Below are 16,617 nucleotides of genomic sequence, written 5' to 3' on the forward strand. Positions count from 1 at the left end.
GCATCAATATGCTTCCTTCCCCACAAGCAAGCCGTGCAGCTCGCACGAATTCAAGGAAACCGCGCAACGCTTCACCGAGCCAATCGTCCAGCCCACAAGTCCATCGTGAACCTGTTGAGCCCTTTTCCACTTGCGCCTGAGATACAGCCACTCTGAGTAAACAGCTTCAATGCTCGATGGCATATGTCCACATTCCTGTACCATCTCCTGTACGATTTCACGCTCACCTGATGTCTCCAAAACAGGCTTCATGCAACATGCATCGGCTGCTTTCTCCACAGCGCTTAAGGATCGGTTGGAGACAAAGCGTGGACTCAAAAGCCCATTGGCTCAAAATCAAGCCTGTCATGGCTTCCGTACTCGTCAATTGCTAGCTCACGTATGCCTAAATTAAATACATATCGATTCATTCTTCTTCTCACAAAGCAGAAGAGTCTGGTTACATATACATTGGCATGACTCGAGTCAAGGACAAATCGCCAGATGTGTTTGTGTGTCCACGTTTTGAGCCAATGAATCTTCCAGGTGCCAAACCACGTTTAAGCCGCGTTTCATGCGGAGGATTATCGCAATCGTCTTTCCACCATCCATGGCTGTGAGACCAGCCATTTCCAGGATCCTCGCGAACGAAAGGCGGCATTCGCGAAAAGCAGAAACATGGTAGACATGGAAACGGTAGACAACGGCGATTGATCGCGATCAAGATAGCGGAAGCATCGACGTCTCCCAACACTTGTGATAGATGGGCAGGTGCTAACGAAGTGACGCGCTTGCCAAGGCGTGGGGTTCACTTCAGGATTTCTGAAAGTCAAAGTCCATGTGAGAAAGACATAGACGATTCTTGCACCGAGTCCGAACGCCATCGCGACCCGCCATCACTGAACCAAACTCCATACATCTCCAGCCTACGAGCGCTTATCAAAGACACAAACCGCCCAACATGTCTCTCACCGCTGAGCAACAGGACAACTTCGAGGACATCGAGAAGCAGTTCGCTGTCAAGGGTGCGCGCCATTTTGTCCGAGTCGCTAGTCTCCCATAGCTGACCAGTTTGACAGCCGTACAACACATGACTACCTACTGGTCCATCCTCGAGAAGGTCCCAGGAACCAAGCTACGCCTTACCAAGATCGACGACGAAATCTACGAGCACTTCAAAAAGGAGTTCCCCGACTACGACCCCAAGGCTACAATCAACGAGGATGAGATGAAGAGCAAGGCAGGCAAGGAGCGCTGGAGAAACTTCATCAACCATTACGAGAAGAAGGTCGACGACTACAATTTCGGCACTTTGTTGCGCTCCAACCCTGCCTTTGAATACGGCCAGGACGAGACCATTTTCGGTACGACTTGTCATTCTGATGACGATTGGAAGATAGCTGACGTTTAGGAACAGCTGTGCGCATGCAGTTCTACGCACTTGAGATTCTGAGGTATGTCCTTAATATCTGATTATTTTGGTCATTTGCTTATGAAACTGGACAGAAATCGCGAAGGTCTGAATGACTGGATTTACGAGAAGGCTCAAGGCCAGAAGGCATCATGAGCGCGAAGCCGACTGTGATCATTTTCGCCAGGCCGTCGTGGGCGAAAAATTTGCAGTAGCTTTTATCGACAGAACAAGTTATGCAGCCACTTGCAGAATCTGCTACGAAAGTAAGTTGCCGTCCACCGGACAAAGGACAGTCTGTCAGACGTACCTTGATGGGTGTTGCAGCCACGAGAAGAAGAGCGGAGAAAGGCTATGGGGACGGGGATGGAATCAGAGGCTAGAATTTGCCACGCAAAATCCAAGTAATTTCGCGATGAACTTTTACAATCGGAGGACACATGGTTGACTATCGAGAATGCCATTTTGGAGAAGGGGCTAAATAAGGGGCGGTGCTGCGTCGACTGAAAGCCAGAACAAGAACAATAGTAACGCGACGCATTCTTCACACCGACCGCCGCAACTACGCCATTGCATTGTCTCGACTTGGTAAAGAACATGCGCTCTCACTGGAACTGTCTTCTCCAGAACAATCTGCCCAGCCACAAGAGTTTTGCGCTTGATCTCGGGGTCTGAGGTAGCGCTGTTTCGTCTGTTCGCCTCTTTTCCTCTGTATCTACGCTTATATGCCCGGGTTACCAAAAGTCGTCCGCTCACGCGCGGCAAAACCAACTAAGGAACAAAATGTCGAGGCAGATAGTCGTCTGGAGAAGGACTCCACGTTCGACAAACCGAAGGAAGACGATGTACAAGCAGCACCATGGAAAGCACTGTTCTTCTTCACCACAAAGTCACACCTCACATGTTTGGCCATCGCTCTCGCCGCAGCTCTCGCAGCTGGTGGCATCACGCCAGCACAATCTTACCTTCTCGGCAAAGCCTTCAACGCATTCACCAATTCCAGCAGTCCTGGCGCAGTACTCAACTCTGTCTCAAAATACGCCACCTATATCGCTGCTGTTGGAGTCGGAAGCTGGCTGGTACATTTCGTCTTCTTTACAGCCTGGCTTGCTTTTGGTGAGTTGCAGGCCAACAGCGCCAGGGAAAGATTATTTCTGGGCATGCTGGACAAAGAGGTCGAATGGTATGATATGCGGAAGAACGGAATCGGAGCCATGATACCTCGTTTGCAAGCGTAAGACAAAACATGGTCTGCATTTACTCGAGGTCGGTTTGCTGACGTGCAACAGACAGATCAGAGACCTCCAGCTCGCGACCGCACAGCCATTTGGCGGGTTGATAAGCTCGACAGCTGATGCAATGGCTTGCCTTGGACTTGCCCTTTACACTTCGTGGAAGCTCACTCTTGTGATTGTTTCCACTGCTCCTATTATCACTTTGATCGTGGGATATCTAGGTGCATCCATGCAGCAGTATGTGATAAAGCAGCAAGAGAAATTGACAGAAGCTCTCAAATACGTTGGGAACGCCATCAACGCTATTGAGACTGTCAAATGCTTCAACGGTCAAGAGCACGAATTGGCCAGATATTCGGCTCGCCTCAAGGAAGCCGCTAGTTGGTATTACCGTGTCATTAACGTCAATGCCCAACAATTCGGTTTCATGGGCTTCATGACGTTGGCCATGTTCGTCCAAGGTTTCTATTATGGAGGTGTCCAGGTAGACAATGGCGAAAAGAACACCGGAGACGTCATCACAACGTTCTTCTCGGCCATGAGCGCCTTCCAAGCCATCGCCAGTATCCTACCACAGATGATAGTGCTCGAAAAGGGCAGAACAGCAGGCTCCACCCTCAGGGCCGTCATGGCTCAGATGGAGAAGAAGTCGGGCGGCCCACCATCACATGAGCTTTTGAAACCAGACAAATGCGAAGGATATATTGAATTCAGAAATGTAGGCCGAATACACTGGTGTTCCTGCTCGTTACTAACTGTATCCCAGGTGTCTTTCGCTTATCCAGCACGTCCAGATCGAATGGCCTTCAAAGACGTTTCCCTATCTATACCGGCACACGCCACAACATTCATCATCGGCAAAAGTGGTTCTGGTAAGAGCACATTCGGTCAATTACTCCTACAGTTCTACCCTGCGGCTGCGGGGCAAATACTATTCGACGGCCTGCCCATAGATTCGCTAGACCCCGTTTGGCTCCGAAGTCATGTCACACTCGTGGAACAACACAGCATGCTGTTCGAGGACACCGTGTTTCAGAACATCGCCATTGGAACCAAGAATCGAGATGCTGTGAATAAGCAGGATGTAAATAGTGCCGCCGAGTTTGCTCTTCTGTTGGCAATGGTTAACGATATGCCTGATGGCTTCCAAACTATGGTCGGAGCAAAAGGCGGCACAATGAGTGGCGGGCAGAGACAGCGTATGGCTCTCGCTCGAGCATATCTGCGAGACACACCTGTGCTCCTTCTTGACGAATCTACAAGTGCTTTGGATCAAGTGAGCCGATCCTTGATGATGGAAGCAATTCGCAGGTGGCGCGGTGGGAAAACTACCATGATAATTACTCACGACATCTCGCAAATCCTTGCTGAAGATTATGCAATGATTTTCGAGGATGGCAAGCTGGTACAGGAAGGCTACCGCAAAGATATGGAACAAACGCAAGACTCACCCTTTCACAAGTTTTTGTCTTCGGATTCCAGTGTGGCTCCAGAATCTGACGTTGTCGCTCGACATCGTTCGCTGGAAGTCGTAGAACGAGATGCGTATGCAGATTCAAGACATCAAGAGCATATAGATGATCCCTTGGAAGCCCATTTGAGTGCTGGCGAAAACCCTCGATATTCCTATTTGCCAACACTCTTCGCCAACCGGCACACCAAGGCTGCCTTCAGGAGAGCATATGGCTTCGCTGCTTCTCCAAGCGAATTTGGCTCACCAACTTCTCCGGTCCCCCCAGGACCAACTTCGCCTACAAACAGAGTCACCAACCTCAAGGATTGTACAGTCCTACACGGATCACAAAGCAGCGACACAGTCCCTCAGATCCATAAAGAGCCTACCTTAGACAAGAAGCCAATCAACAGAAGGTCTATCGCGCCGGAGCTCTTAGAACGGTTCGTCGAGTCGACCGGTAACCTAGCTGCTCGTGCTCGCCTTACCTCTGGGAAATCTCGCAGACGGCGAATTCCTTCTGCTGGCTCGATTCCCACTGTGTCTGGTGGGACCGAGATGCAACCTTTTTCTAAGCAGAAAAAGCACGATGCTCCCACACTCGAGCGGCAAGTCTTTTCCATACGAGCTATCCTCGGCACGGTGTGGCCCAGCCTCGACTGGTACATGAAGGCTGTTCTCATCGTTGCTTTCGTCGCTGCCTCTATCAATGGAGCTTGTACTCCCGTCTTTTCCAACATCCTGTCCAAGCTGATTGGGACTTATGGGAAAGGTGGTAAAGAAAAGCACACGGCAGTAATTTACACAGTCTCGATTCTCGGGATTGCAGCTATCAATGGCTTGACTAGTTACGTTATGCATTTACTTCTGGAGTATGTTGGTCAAGTCTGGATAAACACCATGCGCGAAAGATCTCTGGAGCGAATCCTTGATCAGCCCCGCGACTGGTTCACCTATGAAGAGAACTCGGTGTCTCATGTGATGGAAGGCTTAGACCGACATGCAGAGGAAACGCGTAATCTACTCGGTCGCTTTGCATCCTCTCTTTACATAGCGTTTGTTTTGAGTGTCGTCGCTTTGGTATGGGCTTTGACCTCCCAATGGAAGCTCACTCTCATCGCAATCGCTCTTGGTCCTTACGTATGGTTCGTCACCAAGTCTTTCAGTACAGTAAGCGGAAACTGGGAGGGAAAGAGCAACGACGCTGCTGAAGCCGCTGGGTCCATCTTCACCGAAACATTCACCAACATCAAAACCGTACGGGCTCTGACTCTAGAGACTCACTTCCGTCAGAAATACTTTTGTGCAACTAAAAGTGCACTACAAATCGGGTTCCGCCGTTCTCTCTACGCTGGATTCTTTTACGGTCTTTCGGATTCTTCCGGTGTCTTTGTCATGGCGCTCATGCTCTATGCCGGAGCTAAACTGATAAACGATGGAGCTGATGTGGCAAAGATTGTCGAAGTTTTCGTTCAGCTCATCTTGGCCATAACTAATGTGAGCATTTATTTGAGTCTGATACCACAGATCAGTCTAGCAAAGGATTGTGCATCGCGCTTACTTCGGCTGTCGACCCTCCCTAAAGATTCGCACGAGCATTTTGGGAACACGCAAATTACCTCAATCGGTGATATCGAGCTCCACAAACTCAGTTTCGCCTACCCCTCTCGCCCTGAACAAATGGTTCTCAACGACATCAACTTACTTATACCAGCGGGCGAAACGACCGCCATCGTTGGCTCTTCAGGTTCCGGGAAATCGACGATTGCTAGCCTGCTCCTGAACCTATACACAAGTGCAAATGAAGCTTCAGAAGCTAATGGCAAGATACCGGACATTATGCTATCCGGACGTGACCTCAAGCACATCCATACCCCTACACTTCGTTCATTGATCACAGTCGTCTCTCAGACCCCTGTGCTCTTCTCCGCGACGGTAGCAGAGAACATCTCGTATGGGCTGCCACCATCATCCCCGTACACCGATTTAGCTTCTGTTCGTCGGGCTGCAGCAGCAGCAGGTATTGATGAATTTATCATGAGTCTCTCACAGGGCTATGAGACACTGATCGGCGAAGGTGGCACTGGACTTTCAGGTGGGCAGGCTCAGCGGGTGGCCATTGCCAGAGCTTTGGTGCGTAGACCAGCGGTGATGATTCTTGACGAAGCAACGTCGGCTCTTGATGTTGAAAGCTCGAACCTGGTTCGAGATACCATACAGGGGTTAGTTGAGCGCGATGGATCAGGCATGACAGTCATTATCATCACCCACAGCAAGGACATGATGAGAATCGCCAAGAACATCATTATGCTTTCGGAAGGGCAGGTGGTTGAGTATGGAAGCTACGAAAGGCTGTTACTCGCGAAGGGCGAATTCTTCCACCTTCTCAGTGGAGGAGAATGGGCGGAAGAACCGGAAAGGAGAGACAGCACAGGTGTGCGTGGCCTGTCTGGTAGGATGGACTGGGGCAAGAGCAAAGTAAGAGCCTAAAGAGATCAACTCCACAGCCGTCAGTCTGGAGGCACGATGGATCAACTTTAGAGCCCTTATTTTAGCCATGTTAATATCGAGAACTTCATCGGCGTATTTCAGCAGATGTATTGGTCGAGCAAGCGGTGTATACACACTAGAGTATTGTTCATCATGGGCTTCTTGCCAGTATTTAGGCTATCAAGACTGAAGACGTAAAAGTGCACTTGATCGCAACTCTTCAGCATTATTTACCATCTGCTTGCGCTTGAGCGATATTGCTGTAGGATCGACATGGGACCCAAGCGGAAATTCCAGCATTGCCACATGTTTGCCGGCTCAAAGTGCCACCTTTCATGGGTTCGAGGATCGTGGTGGTGACGAAGCGTGTGTTGAATGAGATGAGATGCCGAGCTGCCGCACACCTACCCTTTGTTGAAGCAATTGAGACCCGTCAGATCTCAATCACGATCTAGCAAGGATGCCATGTGCCGCGGTAGCCATGGACGCAAACTTCTGAACGGCATGTAACAGTCTTCACTGCTTCAGTATCGTGAAGATGTAGCTGCTTTCCAATGGGCTGCATTTGGCAACCTGCTCTATATCTCAGACATTGGCTGATGTTTGAATTACCATGGATTCGTACAAGTCGAGGCGAATGTTGAAGTTGAGCATTGCCAAAGGCCAGCAGCCACGTGCAGGAAGCGTCAGTACTGGAAGGCTGTACAGAGTTTAAGCTTCGTATCTTGGGACGAGATCCAGGGGTCTTGGCCAGTGGGCGGGCTCGGCACAGACCGGCGACCAATCAAACTGGCACATCTGTGATGGCCTTAACCTTATTTGCAAACAGACGTCAAGATCCTTCGGCTCCCCCAAGTTGTCCGATGCCACCATTACCAATGGGTTAACGATCGCTCTTGAGCCGCATGCTCACTACAGCAACATATGCATATTCCAAGGATAATGGATCCTGGTTGAAAATGGGTCAACATGAGATTTCAGATCGTCATGCGCAGACACTCGAGGCATAGGCCCATGCAGGGAGGCAAAGGAAGTTCTCATAAGGACGGTCTGCTCCAAACCTATCTTGCACTTGCTATCACTTTCCCTGGTTCTTCAACTCTCGCTGGCGCTGCTTGCGCACTCCTTCGCTTTTGAATACTTGATCTTCTCATCTCGTACCGTACTAGTATCCAGGACCAATGGCATCACGCACGCTTCTGTGGATTGCTAGTCTTGCTTCGGTCCCCCTTGCCTGGGCCGGCAGTCCGACGTACAATGAGATTTTCCAGAATCCTTTGCCTTTGTCACCAATTGCAACTCCGGCAAGGTGAGAAGCTTAATCTTGTCCATCTTGCCTGTACTGAACCTCTCTCAGCTCTGCCAATGTCAATGGTCAACAGATAGACTTCTACGAAGTCACTATTGAACCATTCCAGAAGCAAGTCTACCCAGACTTGGGTCCAGCCAACCTAGTAGGCTACAACGGTGTCGCACCAGGTCCCAGGTTCTATATCCAGAAGGGAACACAAACAGTCATTCGCTACCACAACAATCACACTGATGATTCCGTCGTCCATCTACATGGGTCGTGGACACATACTCCATGGGACGGTTGGCCGAGCGATAGTATCCACTATGGCCAGTTCAAAGATTACTACTATCCAAACGAGTATGTGAATTGCAGCTTTATGTTGAAATCTAGGCACGACATTAGATGATACTAATTACGCACACGTTTAGTCAGAACGCTCGCTCTATCTGGTACCACGACCACGCAGATGGTATTACTTCCTCAAACTGTTTCCGAGGCCTAGTTGGAACTTATGTTATCTACGACCCCGAAGAAGACAAACTCGGTCTTCCTACAGGAAAATATGATGTTCCACTGATGATGAGCGACAAGATGTACACCGATTCAGGAGACCTCATTCAAGTCGGCAACGAGCAGAACGATTTCATCGGAGATGTCATGGAGGTCAATGGACAGCCTTGGCCTTATCTCGAAGTGGAGCCAAGGAAATACCGCTTCCGTCTTTACAACACTGCTGTTAGCAGACCTTTCGATCTACACGTAGAGCAGTCTAATGGTGACTGGCTTGACTTCCAAGTCATCGCATCGGACTCTGGCTTGTTTGGCTCTCCGGTTCAGTCGAGCGATGTTACGATGGCTATGGGGGAGAGATACGAAATTGTCGTCGATTTTTCAAATTTTGCCAACCAAAACCTTACATTGAAGAACACGTTCTCCCTAGAAGGACAAGGTCTTGCCCAGTTCGACAACATGGATCTGGTCATGTCGTTCGTCGTTGGTGGGTCCGTGAGTGACTGGTCGTCCAACGAAGTGTCAAGTATCCTCAACCAGAACATCATTTGGCCTCAGGACAAGGATGAAATCGATCATACATTCCGATTTCAACGCGGCGGAGACGCCGCGTGGACAATCGACGGAGTGGACTTCAACGATATCAACAACCGGATCCTAGCGAGACCTCCCCAAGGATCAACTCAGCGTTGGAGACTGGTTTACGCAGGAGGCCCCGGCTATCACCCGGTCCATATCCACCTCGTAGACTTCAAGGTCAGTCTAACCACTGTCATCCTCAGATTCAAAGGCTAACAACGCTCCAGGTCCTTTCACGAACTGGAGGAAGCCGTGGTGTACTTCCCTACGAATCGGCTGGATTGAAAGACATCGTCCTTCTTGAGCCTGGCGAGACTGTCGATGTTGAAGTTTACTTTGGCCCGTGAGTTCATTCAGCACTCCACCGAGATCCACGATGCTGACTCTTTCTAGTTGGAATGGATTGTACATGTTCCACTGCCACAACCTCATCCATGAGGACCATATGATGATGGCATCTTTCAATGTCACTAGATTGGAAGCTCTCGGATACGACAACGTCGAGTCGCTCGATGATCCCGACGATACACGATTCAAGGCAGAAGATTGGTCTGCCGATGCCTACTCTGATAGCCAAATCCAAGGCAGACTCAATTGGCTCGGTAGTCTGGGCGCATACGATGAGCGCGAGGAGCTCAGCAGTGCTGTCGCTGCATACTACTCTGGCAACCCAAATCCTCCGGTTGAGACTTGCAACTCTCAAACTTCTGCCTCCTCTCAAACACAGAGTTGGGGCCAGAACTGGCAAGGCAATCGGGGAGGACGCGGTGGATGGGGTAACCAGAAGCAAGGCCGACCATGGCCGAGATGATCATGTTTTCCGCTGCTTAAATGCTTTGTCTTTTCATATGCTCGTTCGGACTGAGGGGAGATGGTGACAGGTTCGGTTAGATCTTGGCCGATTTTGAGCAGTGTGACAGCGAAGCCACGCTGTTTATAGATTTCTTTAGCGACTTTAATAACTTAGACTATCTTATACATCACATCATAAGAAGCGGTCTCCTCAGTATTTTAGGATCGGATCCACAGACAGTGCGATCTTCTGGCCGCACAGAGAAAACACTCAAGTTTGATGGACTTGCTGCCAGGGTGACCCTGTCGATGGTTTTCTGACATCGACACCTCTGCACACTACCAGGCTATCGAACAAAACGGTTTGATGAGAAAGAGGCGCATACATACGTGGCATAGGCTATGTATCTGGTTCCAAATCACCTGTAAGCTATTGGTGTTGCAGAATATGAAATGTGTTGCAAGTGGCATTCGAAATCAAATAACATGTGGTCTGAGAATCTATGTGGTACAAATCGCATCAGGAACACCATTCACGCGACTGATACACGACGCTTGACCTAGATCTAAAAGATCAAAATAGCGATACTGCAATAAACTACAGCGACCAAGGCGTCATTCAATCCGGTCGCATTAGAGTCAACAAGGCTGTACTCGCACGCTTTCTCTACGTAACAAAGTTAGGATAGTTATCAGCAAGTTTAGTGACTGAACTGAGAGATCGGGTTGACTTCAAACACAAGATCTGGTATGGGCAGCAGAGCACGAACTACAAAACCGAAGTGATCCTCTGTCGATGGTATGTACCGAATCTGAACAGCACACGGTGAGCATTTGCCTGCTTGCAATTCGTGATCCAAAGGGCATCTGCAAGCGGGCGGGCAATCGGTTCCGAGTTCACCCCGCGTGACGCAGCAAGAATCCCAATATTTCTGCCTGTACTCCGTAATCATCTTGAGACACGACCTGATGCTGTCTGTCCAGGAACTGGAGGTCGTTGTAAGGATAAGAGTGCTTTATTCATGTCCTTGAGCTTAGCATCCTCTGCATTGTCGTTGCGAGCTTAATTCGGACACGCTCCATGCGCCGCCGGCGTCATGGCGCGGGCGCATTCCGTAAATTGATATCGGATTCTCATGACTACTGCATCCGATATCAAGTCAGTCAGGTCGGCTCTCACCCTCTTCACAGCAGAAGGTTGAAACATCACGAGATGAGGCAGAAACTTCCCAACTCACTCTAGTTGCCAACCTTGTACATGTTACTTGTCATTTTCCATCACTCACGGTACCCCGAGTTATGCGAGATCCCAGATGCTGAATTGTGTGCTCACGCGGAGTAGCTCAAGAACCAGGTTCGTCATTTCAAACCTGGGACCGGTGCTCCTTCGGTCTCCAGCTTCTTGTTTGAGGAGATAAATTGCTCGCGAGCGAGACGAGGTCGCTAATCGAGGATCATAGGTCAATGGTCTTTCGATCACCAACACAGTGTCACGTCCGCCCACTCGTGTAAGTCGCGCGACTGAAGCCTGGACAGGAAAACAGCCTTTCCCCCGTCATAATACTTGTACTTGTATGTCAGATCAGAGACGTGCTCATGGCAAACACGAGGGACTGGGATCGGCAGGGGAAGAGCAATGAGCCTCAAGTCGCCTATTCATAACTTGTTCATTGAGAGACGAGACTCATCATAACCCCAGCCTAGCGGTGTGTATTCCTTCGTATCGTCCTGCCCATCACCGCTGTCGCCTGTCGTAGCAACAAGTCATGTGTGATGGTGGAAGGAGTCGCAGGGAAACTTTAGCGTGTATCCGGTCGTCCTTGTTAATAGTGTTTTCCAAGTCACCACTGATGGCGTGGTACAGACGGCCACATCTTTGAGGGACATTGCAAGGTGCTTCGGATGGTCTTGCGAATCACGTTCCTGTTGGCAGGGTGATGGATTGTTTCTAGAAGAAGTTTAGGAGACAGCATTGCAGCAAACATACAAGTAACCCCCTCATTCTCTCCGCGGTATTGCGCTCGTCTGGCATATCAGCACCTGCGTCATTCGAATGATTACAATAAATCAACTTCAAGTAAAATTCTACTCTGTATCATCCTCCACCAGGTCCACTCGGGTGCCGGGACTGCCGCCGGCATTCGATGGAAGGTGAAGACTCGGGATCCGGAGCTCTTGAATTCTGCGGGCCTTCAATGCCCAGCCCTAGATCCCTGATGCCAAACAAATGCCAGGCTGCGCGATGCAGAAGCGTTGCACGTCAGACGAATCGGTTGCTCGGCAAGAAGGTAGACAATGCAAACAATTTTTGTTCGTTGGGGCGAAACGTGAAAACGCAACGACGTCACTCTTGGAGTTTGAGAAGTGCAGATTGGGATGTCTTGGCGGACGGCGGGCCACGTAGAGTTCACGTTCCAGACTCGTTGAACATCTTCTTGACGACCTCAATGCCTATCCAGAAGCGCATCGAGGTGTTCATCTAACACCCGTCATCTTAAAACCCGCTCCAGAGTTGTTCTAACAAGACACTGAGATGGTCTGATAAACATATATGCTTTGTACGAGATGTAGACGTCCTGCATACGACCAAAGGCAGTTCAACCGTAAGTCTGAGTTTTCGGTCCGTCAGTCGGTCACATCGCGGGCCCTTCAACGTCCACCGAGAAGGAACCTTAGGTTGAGAGAGTGATCTCACTGGCATTTGCTTGTCGTGCCACCGCCGATTGTGCCAGTGGATACGGTCAGAAGATGGTGGGTTGTTTCCAAGACTCCCCGGGGCGAGTTTTTCGTGGGCCACTTCTCCGTCATCGTATATAGTTGCTCCATCCCTCCCCGGGTTGCTTTTGCACTTGCATCCACTTTGTTGTTTTTCAATCATGAATACTGCACCCACACATCTCCAAAACCCCTCGCGGAGTGCCTCGACGGCTACCGCCTCCTGGACAGAGCAAAACTTGAAGGAGAAGGATACCGAATCACCTCGCTCAGGATCATCTGACGAGGGTGCCACCGACAAGAAAGAGACCAACGTAGAGCCTCATTCCCAAGGTTGGCTCTGCGGTGGCAAGCATCTCGAGGAGCTTCGCCAGGATGAGAATCTCAACCTCGACGGCCCCTTGACTGAGGTCGACATCGATCTGCCCCTCACTCGCACCCAAGTCATCAACCAAGGCGACAAGCAACTAGTCGAACTCAAGTTCGCACCCGACGACAAAGAGAACCCCTTCAAGTGGGGTAAATGGAAGAGACGATTTATCTCTACCCAACTCAACCTCATGACCCTCTTCATCGGTCTCGCTACCACCGCCTACAGTTCCGGCATCAATAGCATGGTCGCCGAATTCCATCGATCCGCCGAAATGGGCCAACTCGGTCTTTTCACTTTCAACATGACCTGTGCTCTTGCCCCTTTGTTCCTGGCCCCCTTCTGTGAGCTTGTTGGCCGTAAGGTCATCTACGCTGGAGCTTACCTTCTCTTCTGTCTTTGCTTCATCGGTCTGGCTCTCGGACAGAACATCGCAACCATTCTAGTCATGCGTACATTCCTCGGTCTCTTCGGTTGCGTTGGAACCATTCTTGTCGGTGGTACCTTCAGCGACATGTACGACGTGCACGAGCGTGCCAGACCCATGGCTATGTTCTCGTACGTGGCCATTCTTGGTACGGTTGGTGCTCCCATCTACGCTGGCTTCATCGACATGACCATCGGCTGGAGATGGATCGAAGGCATCCAGGGACTGAGCAACATTCCACTCCTTATCTGCATCTTCCTCTTCTTCAAGGAGACTCGTGGAGGCGTCGAGCTCCAAAAGCGTGCCAAGGCGGTTCGCAAGGCTACTGGTGATGACCGCTACCAGAGTGCCATGGACTTTGAAACTCCCAGCGTCCAGGCTATGCTCAAGGCCTCTTCCGTTAAGGCTATCTACATGTTGGCCACAGAGCCTGTCGTGTTCCTATTCGGCCTCTGGATCGCCTTCTCCTGGTTCATTGTCTTCCTGTTCTTGTCCGTCATCCCTATCACGTTCCAGGAGAAGCGCGGCTGGAACGAGGGCGTTGGTGGCCTTCCCTACATCTCTCTCTGTGTCGGTGTTACTCTCGGTTGGTTGGCCCATCACATTCAGATGAGAAGATATCTTCGTCTTACCCAGGATCCCAACCACAAGGTCGTCCCTGAGGACCGTCTTTGGGCCGCCCTTTGGGGTGCCGTCTGGATGCCTATCGGTCTCTTCATCTACAGTTTCACTCAGTATGGCTACTTGTCTTGGGTCGGTCCCACCATCGCCCTCGCCCCTATCGCCTTTGGTGTCTATTTCATTTTCGAGTCGACCTACAGTTACACTGCCGACTGTTACGGAGAGAGCTCATCTTCTGCCATCGCTGGCCAGGGTCTCATGAGAAACACGCTTGGTGCCGTCTCGCCTCTTTTCGCATCACAATTCTTCCACAATGTCGGAAGTCAGTACGCTGGTCTCATTCTGTCTCTCATCGCTTGTGTACTCACTCTGGTGCCCTTCGTCTTTTACAAGTACGGACACTTGATGCGTGCTCGCTCCAAGCTTGCCATTGTCTACTAGACGGACTTTGGTTCGTATCAACATCGCGTTGCATCTTACAGCATTTAGCGGTCGGCGTTTCCGTTTTTATCTTTTTTAATATACCTATGGGCTTTTGTATGAATATGGTTAGGTCAAGGGATCCATAAAAGTCAGATTCATGATAGAATGCAAGACATGAAAACAAACTTCAAACAACAATTGTCGGAATTCGGGTGCGTATCTGGTGAATACTCGGTACACTTGTCGACTTGAGACGTCATGTGGTCCTCCACACCATAACGAGGGAGGCAATCTTCTACTGCAACGATATCGATCTCCATAATGACTGTGTTGGCCGAGTCGCCCGCATATCTTACAAGACAATGAGGAACACTTGATGAAGGTTCGATGTTGGCAACACAACAACTACAAGCATATGCAGCACGTATTGTAGCCCAGAGCATATCGATCAAGGGTACATAAGTGATGATCGGACAGTCCTGGAACGAGAACAAAGGTAGAACCAACTGTTTAGAAGAGTTGCTATGTAGAGTATCAAGGGGAGGAAAGGCATGCATGGCTGTGCGTAATGGTATATTAAAACAAATCGTGTCGTCGTTGAAGCGGATCGTGTAGAAGGATAGCAACCATGTCGTTAGGCTGGAGCGGTCTGTCATGAACCAAGCGGATGGATCAGACATAGTAGCGTCTGTTGCTGCTGTGATGGGATCGGCGAGGAGAGTTGCGTCTGTCGTAGCTACCACGACTGGAGCGTCGTTGGCCGTGGCGAGTGCTGTGGTATTCTTTCTTGACTACAACCGTGTCGCGGTCACGGTGGTTTCTATGAACCAGCAGTGCAAGGAGCTGAGGGGGTGTCAGTGAGGCACTATTGAGATGGGGCATGGATGACATACGAAGGTGGTGAAGAAGAAGATGATGTTCATGATGGCAAGGGCAAAGCAGGCCTTGAGCATGGCGCATGTCTTGTTGATGTGGAGAGACCAGTCACTGCCGCTTTGACGGCCATAGTAGCCAAAGGGACCCAGGCTGAGGTAGATGCTTCCGCTGCTGAAGTTCGAGCAGTCCTGGTTTGTGATGGCACGCAACTCGTAGACAGCGGCAATCAAGGTGCCCACGAAAGCGAGGTCGACGAGTGCAACGAACAAGGCAGAGTGACGAGCGCGCAGGTATGTTACGAGCGTTGCTAGAGTCCATGCGGCTGCGAGGACCGACGTGATGAACAGCAACAGAATGTAGGTGGGTGTGAGCTGATTGTTGACGACAAAGCCATGGACGAACCACGCCAGCATTCCCACAATGGGAATGAGAGTGAGGATCTGCGCAATGCGAAACGAGAGGAAGAGGAAGCCTGAGATTGCCATGATTGAGAGGTGAAGGATGTGAAGCGTGGTGTCCTGTTGTAATTCAGAAGAGTGTTAAAGTCCCTCGGGTGACTTGTCAGCACGAATGAAAAATCAAGGCGACAAGTGCTTCAAGGTAGCACGAATGGAGTGCGCAAGGTCGCTGCTTGATGGTCACTTCCTCAACTGATGAAGAACACGATGAGTATTTGTACAAGGTGATGACGACCGCTTGCTGGGTTCAGAGACAAGGGGAAATCTTGATTGCAATGGCTGGGATACTATATTATGCGCAGCTGCATGTGCCGATACCTCTCCATTGCTCTTGGCCCCTTGGTGGAATCTGACAAACCCCGAGAGCGCGCGGGGCTGGGAGGTGTGAAAAACATGGAAGGTGGTTGGGACGCTGGCCAATCGGAGAGCTTGAGCAAAGCCACCTTGGCCGCCTTCTTTCAACTTTCCTTCTTTTCGAACCATTTCACTTCACTCTTGAACATTGCCAGCTTTTCGACATGCCAGCAAAGCAGATCGAGTGCACTGATGGTGTTGTGTTGGATCGCGCCTCTTACCTGTTAGACCATTACACCAGGTTTTATTGCTCCAGACCTTTGCATCCATTGTCTTCCATGTCCTTTGAACACTCGTACACCGAGGGCTCTGTAACCTTCCCTGCGGTCAATCCATGTTCTATACATTTGACGCGATACTTGATACTGTCTGCTAAAGCGTTCCTGAATGGTGATAGAGCACAGAATCATAGGGCTTCAGTTTTGGTAGGTATTACTTTGCTCAAGGTAGTATTGTGCATCGCCCTGGAAGGTTCTATAATTGAAGAGGGTCGATCTGGAAACGGACATCCCTCAAAAGACTAGTGAGCGAGACTGCGCTTCACTAGTCGGCGTGGTGAAACGATGTGTGATTATCCAAACAACAACTCTTTCACACTTCCTTTCTACAATAAGCGAGTCTGGCGATAAG

At 50.1% G+C, this 16,617-nt stretch overlaps 6 protein-coding genes across 6 annotated transcripts; 5 read left to right on the forward strand and 1 right to left on the reverse strand.

Annotated features, from left to right (window-relative positions):
- Positions 1 to 742: 742 nt before the first annotated feature.
- M438DRAFT_343533 (DUF757-domain-containing protein) lies at positions 743 to 1,848 on the forward strand (the record flags this gene model as incomplete). The annotated part of the gene is made up of 5 exons (XM_029905004.1): positions 743 to 750; positions 835 to 1,004; positions 1,059 to 1,343; positions 1,397 to 1,433; positions 1,486 to 1,848. The coding sequence occupies 5 exons, from the start codon at positions 743 to 745 to the stop codon at positions 1,544 to 1,546; spliced, it is 561 nt and encodes a 186-aa protein (XP_029763342.1). The 3' UTR covers positions 1,547 to 1,848.
- M438DRAFT_292127 (putative ABC transporter) lies at positions 1,718 to 6,757 on the forward strand. Its single transcript, XM_029901770.1, has 3 exons — positions 1,718 to 2,624; positions 2,680 to 3,343; positions 3,392 to 6,757. The coding sequence occupies exons 1-3, from the start codon at positions 2,116 to 2,118 to the stop codon at positions 6,566 to 6,568; spliced, it is 4,350 nt and encodes a 1,449-aa protein (XP_029763343.1). The 5' UTR covers positions 1,718 to 2,115; the 3' UTR covers positions 6,569 to 6,757.
- Positions 6,758 to 7,554: 797 nt separating this feature from the next.
- Positions 7,555 to 9,935, forward strand: M438DRAFT_314144 (Cupredoxin). Its single transcript, XM_029902592.1, has 5 exons — positions 7,555 to 7,877; positions 7,926 to 8,219; positions 8,291 to 9,128; positions 9,179 to 9,294; positions 9,345 to 9,935. Exons 1-5 carry the CDS (start codon positions 7,750 to 7,752, stop codon positions 9,760 to 9,762), a joined length of 1,794 nt encoding a protein of 597 aa, XP_029763344.1. The 5' UTR covers positions 7,555 to 7,749; the 3' UTR covers positions 9,763 to 9,935.
- A 2,684-nt stretch (positions 9,936 to 12,619) lies between these two features.
- M438DRAFT_353192 (MFS general substrate transporter) lies at positions 12,620 to 14,317 on the forward strand (the record flags this gene model as incomplete). Its single annotated transcript, XM_029906853.1, has 1 exon — positions 12,620 to 14,317. The coding sequence occupies one exon, from the start codon at positions 12,620 to 12,622 to the stop codon at positions 14,315 to 14,317; it is 1,698 nt and encodes a 565-aa protein (XP_029763345.1).
- Positions 14,318 to 14,644: 327 nt separating this feature from the next.
- M438DRAFT_163128 (uncharacterized protein) lies at positions 14,645 to 15,905 on the reverse strand. The gene is made up of 2 exons (XM_029899059.1): positions 15,193 to 15,905; positions 14,645 to 15,142 (listed from the first exon to the last, which is right to left on the reverse strand). Exons 1-2 carry the CDS (start codon positions 15,658 to 15,660, stop codon positions 14,972 to 14,974), a joined length of 639 nt encoding a protein of 212 aa, XP_029763346.1. The 5' UTR covers positions 15,661 to 15,905; the 3' UTR covers positions 14,645 to 14,971.
- M438DRAFT_163092 (uncharacterized protein) lies at positions 15,906 to 16,595 on the forward strand. Its single transcript, XM_029899058.1, has one exon. It carries the CDS (start codon positions 16,152 to 16,154, stop codon positions 16,509 to 16,511), a length of 360 nt encoding a protein of 119 aa, XP_029763347.1. The 5' UTR covers positions 15,906 to 16,151; the 3' UTR covers positions 16,512 to 16,595.
- Positions 16,596 to 16,617: the final 22 nt, after the last annotated feature.

The sequence above is a fragment of the Aureobasidium pullulans genome, assembly GCF_000721785.1.
Source record: "Aureobasidium pullulans EXF-150 unplaced genomic scaffold scaffold_4, whole genome shotgun sequence".
Taxonomy (NCBI): domain Eukaryota; kingdom Fungi; phylum Ascomycota; class Dothideomycetes; order Dothideales; family Saccotheciaceae; genus Aureobasidium; species Aureobasidium pullulans.